This window comes from Apaloderma vittatum, unplaced genomic scaffold (assembly GCF_000703405.1).
Source record: "Apaloderma vittatum isolate BGI_N311 unplaced genomic scaffold, ASM70340v1 scaffold5420, whole genome shotgun sequence".
NCBI classification, from domain to species: Eukaryota; Metazoa; Chordata; class Aves; order Trogoniformes; family Trogonidae; genus Apaloderma; species Apaloderma vittatum.
The window spans coordinates 1-9,542 of record NW_009692776.1 but is presented as its reverse complement, the minus strand read 5'-3'; the positions used below and the strand labels follow the sequence as shown (position 1 = coordinate 9,542).

The 9,542-nt window shown below is 41.0% G+C and overlaps 1 protein-coding gene across 1 annotated transcript; it reads right to left on the bottom strand.

The window, feature by feature from the left end:
- Positions 1–507: 507 nt before the first annotated feature.
- Positions 508–9,498, bottom strand: CDADC1 (cytidine and dCMP deaminase domain containing 1). The gene is made up of 7 exons (XM_009867217.1): positions 9,325–9,498; positions 7,926–8,504; positions 4,895–4,944; positions 3,658–3,827; positions 2,945–3,134; positions 2,120–2,180; positions 508–838 (listed from the first exon to the last, which is right to left on the bottom strand). The coding sequence occupies exons 1-7, from the start codon at positions 9,467–9,469 to the stop codon at positions 765–767; spliced, it is 1,269 nt and encodes a 422-aa protein (XP_009865519.1). The 5' UTR covers positions 9,470–9,498; the 3' UTR covers positions 508–764.
- Between the last annotated feature and the right edge of the window lie 44 nt (positions 9,499–9,542).

Below are 9,542 nucleotides of genomic sequence, written 5' to 3'. Positions count from 1 at the left end.
AACACAAGCAATCTTCCCACAGTATATAGAGGTCAGCGAGATGCACACAGCCAAATTCTTTTAGGCCTGCATTCAGAAGCTGAAAAAAAGCAAAGCTGATCTTTGTCTACACTAATTCATATGGGCTGCGCTCAAGGAAGTGCACAGAGCAGCAATGCAAGCATCACAAAACAAAAGAGCTCTGCTGCTATGGGAGCTGGAAGAAGTTCGGTATGAGGGACGAGCTAGATCTCAAAATCACTTACGTAGCTTTAATTGCTATCCCAATGGCTTTGTCTGCTTTATACAAGCAGACTGAGAAGCAAAAGCCTCTTTCAGGAACAGGAATATCTATTGATTATTTATCTACCATTTCTTAGAAGATTCTCTTGATGGCTGTACTTGAAGAACTAGGGCTTACTTCTGCATTCTGCTAGTCCAGAACTTAGAAATCCATTCCCTCAATCCATACACCAAGGAAAAAGATAACATTTTATTATTACTCTGATATACCAGCAATAAACTTTCAGTATTCTTTTTTAATGTGTTAACAATGATTAGCCACCCAGTTACTTTCACAGAAAATACAAGCAGCATTTTTTTTCCCCAGGAACTTCTAAATTAAAAACACCTTCAGGTAACTCTGTAAAACATTTAAGACATCATAAATAAACTTATTCTAAAAATCACTTTCAAAACAATAAATAAAACTCTTCCTTATTTGAAAGTGCAAACAGGCTGCATTATAAAAAGTACAGAGCAAGACTGCAGAAGTGCTTAATTATTCAATAGTGACCAAGACACAGTTTCTTGCTTTGGTGCTGCTGGTCATCTAGTGATTTTATTTTCTGGACCCCATCTAAAGGAAAAAAAAAAGCGAGAAACATTAGTACGTTAATAAGCATAGTCTAAATACTCAACACATACACGCAAACTGGAATAACATGGGGTAGGGGAAGTTGTCTTCTTCCTCACACAGAGGAACACAACATAATCATAGTAAAAGGAAAAACTGCAACTTAAAACAGTGCATTGTTGAAAACACAGGCACACCATCTCAGAAAAACCAGTGTTAGAAAAACGAGCCTTGATAAAAGTTGTCAAAATACCCTAGAATAAATCTTTCTCCAGCTGGAGAAAAACCATTAGCAAAGGGAGGGACAAACAAGCCCGAACATTTTGCAGCAATTAATAATGTCACAAACACTACTCTGAGCCCTTTCCTCCCCACTTCCCCCTCCCGACTCATAAGGAAAGAGCTAAAAAAGAGACCTGCACTGATCTAGCTCACGACATACTAGGAATTAGCTTGTGGTACGTGGCTTTTCTTGTGCTACAGAAACCACATTTGGTCTTTTTTATGCTCCTAGCATGGTGCTCAATGCTTTGAGTAACTGCCAACTCCCTATCTTTATGCTCCATATCTTCATGCTTGAGGCACAGGAATTATTTAGCTTCTTTTTCCACATTGTCTCCCCCTCTGGATGAGAAACATTCTAAGGACTGGTAGCTGATAGTAGATGCCAGTGGTGTGTCCCTCTTAAAGCATAAAAAGGCTTCAACATAAGACTCATCTAAACACTTATTTTCTGAAAACAACAGCTCCCTTGCTCCATGGGTGCAGGCCGACAAGGATTTTGTGGCCTTTGTACTACATGTGTGTATACATACACCCCAAAATAAATGTTGATTGGAAAGCATTGGCACAGATTCTGCTTCACAAAAGAAGCACCAAAATGTTCTGCAGAACATACTTAAATTCCTTGGAGGAGTCCAATTTCTCTTGAAGAAGAGAACAGAACACAACTGAGAAAGTCTTTTTAGAATGAAGTTTAAAACATGATGAAGCAGTCTGAAATAATCTATGTGCCAAAAAGCATACGGCTGACCTTGAGAACAGCATTACTAAATCTTCTATCATGTGTGCCAATACCAAGTGTTTATTAAAACAAGCTTGTGTTTTTGACTTACCATTAGTTCCTCTACTCAAAAAACTCAGAGAAGTTTTCACAGCAAAATTTAACTAATTGAAATCAAGATTAATTAAGACTAATCAATCCCAGAGGGATTCAGGTTTGTTTAAAACATGATATCACTTACTGACTTGAATCATAAAATGAATTAATGAAAAAAAACTTACTTTCCCTGGCTGTGGGGTCATGGAATTCAAGGGCATTGGTGTGCAATGGATTTAGTTGCCACTGGTAAAAGAAGAAAAAAAGTTTACTTACTCCAGAATATGGAAGAAAGAGCAAAGGGAGAAAGAAAAAGTAGCACCCTACCGTCCTTCCCTGTAAGGTACGACTAGGGGTGGGGTGGGAAATGAAGACTTCCCCCTCCAACACATGCTTGCTTTGCTTGATGGGGCTGTGAGCAACCTGACCTAGTTAAAGATGTCCCTGCTCACTGCAGGGGGGGTGGACTAGATGACCTTTAAAAGTCTCTTCCAACCTAACACATTTTATGGTTCTACAGTAAAAAGCTACGAAGGGGTGCGTGGCCATTCACTCCCATGGGCCTGTGCAAAGCGGCAGTGCTGCAGTTTGTCGTGACAAGCAGCCTGAGCGTAGGCGCACTTGGCCACCTTCAAAACCCCCCACAGCTCTTTCAGGAGCCACTGGAAGGGCCTACAAAAACCACAGTGTGATCTCCCCCATCAGCTGCCATGCTGTGACGGGGAGGCTCAGAGAGGATTTCAGAGCGGGAAGCAACCACCTCCAATGACAGCAATGACTTGCAGGGAAATGTGCAAGGAAATTACAGAAAAGAGACACACTTGGCCCTACCATGTGGCACATGGCACAGCACTTCTTCCCAGTGTTGTGACAAAGCAACCTCTCAATTCCACTCACCTGATTAAAGGGCACAAGAAAACAAGAAAACATGCCTCTACGCCAGCTGCAGGTGACTGCTCTCTCCAGCCTTTGCCCAGGGTTTTTAGAATATAGTATATTTAGACACTTACTGTAAATTTGCTTACACCCTCGAGTTCACTGAACTTCATATAGGATATGTCTGCTTTCTTTTTTCCAGCATCAACATCTCCTGCATAGATCTGCTTGATACCAGCCCCTTTGATTAAAGGGACACATTCATCACATGGACATTTCGTCACAAATATCATGCTTCTCTCATCTGGCTTTATTTCTCGACACCTAAAAGCAGTCAGAAAATAGAATTTCATAGTTTACGTCTTGATAGTTTTGATTGGTGACAAACTTGATACCTCAGAAGAGTGAGTAGTGTTCTATTATCTACTCCTAGAAGCAACTTATTCCTACTCAAGTGCACAAGTACCTAATGACATCCAGTTTGTTTCTAATATCTGGGAACAAAACACCCACCCTCTGCACATATCATTGTCAGAAGCCACAACGATTACCACACTTCCACATTTCAGGTTATAGCATGGTCCTAGCAGGAAGCAGAGGCAGTGCCTTGTATCTGAGGGATGACTGCATGCATTGGAGTGAATATCCTTTAAAAAATAAGTTCACTTAAAACATCTGAAGAAACCTCAGGAGCTGACTGTTATCCATGAACATCCAAGTTAAGCAACACAAGCATAAACAAGACTGTGATTGCCATCCACACTTCATCACAGTGACATCATGGATTTGTCCTGCAATTGTTTCTGAGCTATCTCATTCTTTTCCATGGTAAAAATAAACCCATTACCTGAATGTCAAGGCATTCTGCTCCGCATGTATGATGTATCTGAACTTCCTGATTTCCCGATCCTTCTGTTTATCATCCATGTGTGGAAAATCCGCATATTCGGATCCAACAGGGAAGGCATTGTAACCACAGCCTACAAAATACATTGCTCCTGTTCCATCACAGCTTCTCTGCAACAGTAAGCAAAGCATCAAATCTGGAGACATTTAAACTAACTACTAAGTCAAAGTGCTGTGCAATGTATACTTTCACATTATCAGTTCATGCCAAGTCACAGCAGTTAAAGGAGAAGTCAGTTCTTGCTAACTGCTCTGTATTTGTATGAAGCTTTTCCACTAAGCTCCACAGGAGTTGCATGGGCTGTCACACCACAGAAAACACGCTGCAGCAGGCTTTAGAGGCTTTCCTTTTAGCAAGCAATACTAACAGCATGAACAAAAAGCCTGAAGGATTTAGTCCCTGAGCCTTTCTGCAGTGTACAAAATTACAGACAGCTGGAGTTAGTCCCAGATGTGCCAGAGACTGTTTCACCTGTCTCTCAACAGGCCCAGTGACCAGTGGGATGACCAAGTGGCGACTGGCAATTGAAATCAGAACAGGAAAGAAAGCTGCAATAAGTAGCTGATGACTGAAGTACTAAGATCAAATTAAGAGTATGCTGCAGCTGCACGAAGAATGAGGCTTCCTGGGACTGGTAACATGCATAATCAGAGACATAAAGAAATAAAAACTTTAAGTTTGGATGGGAAAAAGCACAGTAACAATATCTGTAGAAAAATACTGCTTTGATCCAAAAAGGAATGGGCTGGAGCCAGAATAGCACTTCAACTGCAACAAAAATCCTCAAGAGAGTGTCAGTCTATGATTGCACTGAGATCTCTCCAAAAAAAAGCTGCAAGCAGGGACCACACAGCAGGCACATGCTGCCTCAGCAGCAGCTGTGGCAGGACTCTGTAGCCAGGACATCTGGAAAAACTGACAGTGACCAGGGAAGCAGGCATTGAAAAGCTAGGCAGAGACACTGCGGCCATTTCTAAACTCATTTATACCTCCCCTTCATCTTGAGAGCATAACAATGAAGCAGTCATTAACTTGGTTACTAAGGAATGAGAAGTGCAAGCTTTCCATAGAGCTCTGTCTGTGTCTCAAGAACACACAAGCATTAAAGCAAAGTAACCAGCTCAAAGCAGATACAAGTGTAAGAGTGCAGGAAAAAGTAACTTTTTTCAAAACTTACTGATTTTTCTTCTGCCCAAATAATCGCTCCGACTCCTGTTTTATGATCCTCTAAAATACAAAACATTTTAGCAGTAAATAACAAAATGAAGCACTTCTGAGTTATCTATGCACTAAAATATGACATCCTAGAGTAAGGGATGACATTCATTGTTGTTTCGTGGAGAAAAGAAATGCAGAAATATTAAGAGATTCGAAGTCATATGAGTTTACTGTGAAAGCTGGTGTGTTTCAACTGCAAGGCCAGCCATTCTAACGCTTTGCTATGGACGTTTGTTTGCAAATGTGAAGAAGCAATCGATACATATATCAGATAAGAAAATCTGCGCTGAGAATGTATGTGAACAGGTTCGCTGACATGAGATGGCAAATTGATAAAAAACCATCTCGGTATTTACTGCTTAACTAAATTTACTTTATTTCTGCCACTCCCTAAGTTTATGGTTCTGTGGTCTGAATTCCTATCAAAATTAGTTGTGTTTTATACCTAATTCAAAGAGAAAATGTTAACAATCAGATTTTTGGGGGTGTTTCCTATCACCACCACCGGAAAACTGGACCAGAACTTCCATTTCATTGAAGCGATAGGACGATACGGCACAGCCTGAAACTGCGTCAGAGCAGGTTTAGGTTGGATCTCAGGAAGCACTTCCTCATGGAGAGGGTGCTCAGGCACTGGGATGCACTGCCCAGGGAAGTGGTGGAGTCACCGTCCCTGGAGGTGTTTAAGGAGAGGCTGGATGTGGCACTTAGTGCCGTGGTCTGGTCGATGTGATGGTGTTGGGTCACAGGCTGGACTTGGTGATCTCAGAGGTCTTTTCCAGCCTCAACAATTCTGTGGTTCTGTGATTATGTGACTTGGAATATTTTTATGGAATTTGGAAATCTTTCCCAGTAGTTATTGATGAGAGTCTTGACGAGTTAGAAAGGAGCATACCAAAGAGAAAAAAGTGTTTCAGACTTCCAGTGACTAATATTGTAGAAGTCGCAGTTTCAATTAACCATTTCACAGATTCATTGAATCATTAAGATTGGAAAAGACCTCTAAGATCATCAAGTCCAACTGCACACCCAACACTACTGTGACCTCTAAACCATGTCCTGAAGTGCCATGTCTGCACGTCTTTTAAACAGGGACAGGGACAGTGCCTCCCCAATTTCCCGGGGGAAGCCTGTTCCAATGTTTCAGCACTCTTTCAATAAAGAAATTTCTCCTAATATCCAATCTAAACCTCCTCTGGCACAACTTGAGCCCATTTCCTCTTGTCCTATTGCTTGTTACTCAGGAGAAGAGACCAACATCCACTTCACTACAACCTCCTTTCAGGTAGTTGTAGAGAGCAACAAGGTCCCCCCTCAGCCTCCTCTTTTCCAGACTAAATGATCCCCAGTTTCCATCATCCTTGGTATCACTACCATACAAATCACTCAAAGAGGGTCTTTCCTGCCAAAGGTATGTTTTACGAGGGCTCACTTTATTTATAGTCTGCATATTTGCTACTCACTGATGTATATTAAGCCAGCACAGAACACATTCTATGATCTTTTCACTGAGAGGGTTGTCACGCACTGGAACAGGCTGCCCAGGGAAGTGGTGGAGTCACCATTCCTGAAAGTTCTTGAAAGACGTGTAGATGTGATGCTCAGGGACATGGTTCACTGGTGGACCTGGCATTGCTAGGTTAAACGGATCTCGTGATCTTAAAGATCTTTTCCAACCCAAACAATTCTATAATTCTATGGTTCTATGATCTTGTTCCCCTTATATCCACTTATATAATAATGTAAAGCATCTAAATATGCTTATGTGTGCTGTTATTTATTTTAATTTCATTACAGGCCTGAAGTGGAATACGAATTTGCTCAAACACCAGACCTGAGTCCAGGCCAAACAGCACAGATAAAACTGAATTTTGCAACCCTGAGAACAAGTATTTAAGCTTTTTCATTCTATCTTGCTCTGTTTTCATAAATCACAAAACCCACAGAACTGGTTTTATGAAACTTCTGAATTAGGAGATGCAATCTGCTCTGCACCTTTTGGTGAACAAATTTGCTGAGGCTACCCCCGGCAAAAAAAAAGTTCTAAAATACAAAGATTCTAAAATATGAAAGGTTCTAAAATAGGAAGATCTACCTTTACAAATCACAAAGTCTGAATAAGCCAAAAGGTGCATTCAGCACCTGACTTGATAGGCTGGATTTGTTTATGCATGTTGGGGGGATTAGTTTCATTTTAAGCTTTAAATATGCACTATTTATTTGTTTACAAAGGCTTTAGAAAAGCAACTATCCTATCTAGATGGAAAAAAATTGTCACTAAAGAGTATCTGTCACTAAAGAGTACCTGTCACTAAAGAGTATCACCAAGTTTTAAATCTTCATAGTCTGATCTCTGGAAGAATTTAGCAGTTCTTAGTGCATTGCTATCCAGCCAAAATAAAGCAGTTAACAGAAGTCACGTGTATCAAAAAATACACCCTTAACTACCCTATCACCCTGAAAGTCTGTACATCAAAACTCCATCATCTTCGCAAAGAAAACCCCCATCAGATACATAATCACTTTCACTAACATGACTGGAACTAGGAAACTTATTATAACTGTACTTAATGCCTTACTGGGAGGATATTATTTCACTGCTCTTTTCTGAACAAGGGTACCGATGTGCTTAGAATATTCACACTGACTTGAAAACAGAAATATCTTGTGAACCTCCATAACACAGAGCCTCAAAGTGGCTTGAAGAATTTAAATGTCACTGTATTCTGTTTTCAGACAGGTGTTGGACACGTTTGCAAGCGCTCCAAGTGAAATACCTGCCCTGATATTCCCTTGGAAAGCTCAGTGCTTTCACACATAACACTATGTGTCCCTGTGGAATTTTTACTACTACTGCTGCTCCTGTTTCACAGATGTAGGAATGGAAGTCAGCAGCTTGCTCAGGGAATTATCTGGAAGAAGTGAGACCGAAATCAGGAACTTGCCCTACTCCCGAGACCCATTCTTCCTCGACTACCTTAGCTGCTCACCTGTCCGGTACGCAAGTAGCCTGGCTTGTATCATACAGTGCCGTGCAATTTCTTGGGGCAAACCCTGATGGTCTGTCTCATTTGTTTGCCACGATTCACTGTTGTAAAATCCAAAGCATCCGAAGGCAGGGACACTGGCAGCCACTGTTGCCAAGACCAAGACAAGATCTTTCATATTTTGCCTAAGGTTGCTGAAGTAGGGATTTTCGCAGAGGTTCTCCAGTCCCATTGTCATCAATATTTGCTTGTGCATTTCCTCATTTGAAATTAGGAATAAACTTTCATACTCTTTTATTCTCTCTTGTCTACATGCAGTATAGAAGTCAGTATTTGAGTCAGGCTGAGATTTTGCTATTTTTTGAACAAAATCAAACTTGGTGGAAGTTTCTTCAACAAATTGCACCATATAGCACACCAAGGGCTGAAGTAACACGCACACACGAGCACGACTATTTGACTTCAGCCTTTCTACTGCTTTGGCATCTAGCTTTGCATCATCAGTAGTCACGGGACTGGGCATTTCATTCTGCAAGCTGATTTCAGGATCTGCAGGCCAGTAAGAAATCCTGTTCACCCCAGCTGGAAGAGAAGATAATGCAGAAAAAGGAATCAGGCAAGTACAGTGGAACATAAACCTCACATTCAGCACCCTATTGCGTAACCCTGGTTTTATTCCTTTAAGGCCCCGAGTGCTGCTTAAGGGACATCTGGACAACAAAAATGCTAGCAGATATCAGTATCAGGCTAGATAATCAGACTAGAGACAAAACCTGAAGTTTCCTAAGTTCTAAGATGTTTGTGACAGCATAATTTTGCATCTTGCCTACAATAGATATGCTAATACCACACCAAAAAGCTAGCACTAATAGAAGTCGCTGCTGAGATTAAAAAACAATACTTGCAGAGATGCTGTACCAGCAGATCCCATTTCAGGAAGTGAATCATCTGACTTGTCTTCGTCTCACATGGGAAAAGAAAACCCTAAAGTACTCCCTGTCACTTCTGTGTGAAAAACACCCTTCCTCTGGTGCCACTGACAGGCAACGGAAGGGCAAGGAAAAGGAGAGCGATCTGGGCACAGTCATCAGGTTTAGGGTTGCTCTGGCAAAGTGCAACGAGTATGTCAGAATCTCAGCAGTGCATTTCAACCAAGAGACAAGCACCACCAATAAAAACAGTTGCACAGAGAAACAGGATCTCCATAGCAAACCCGAGATTCTTGATGATCGGCTCCAGGAAATGCACGTTCAACACTGGTTTCAGTCTCATGGAAAATATCAGTGTGGGCTACACAAGTTAGGGATTGCTGTACACAACTGGGACAGTTCAAAGAGAAAACATCCTTTCTGATATCACCCATCACAAGCATAATATCTACTCCACTACAGCCACTGCTTACCGTTTACAATCATTTTTAAACAAGTTGAACATGGTTTTCTGGAAAAATAAAGATCACAGTTTTTAAGTCTTGATCCATGTTTAATGAGTGCGATTTGGCCAGCATGCAAGTCTGCACTGGAACAATGAAGACCAACAATCTTCATATTTTTCACCACAACCAGACCACTCTTCTTTACCTAGAGAAAAATGCATTATTATTATTATTATTATTATTAT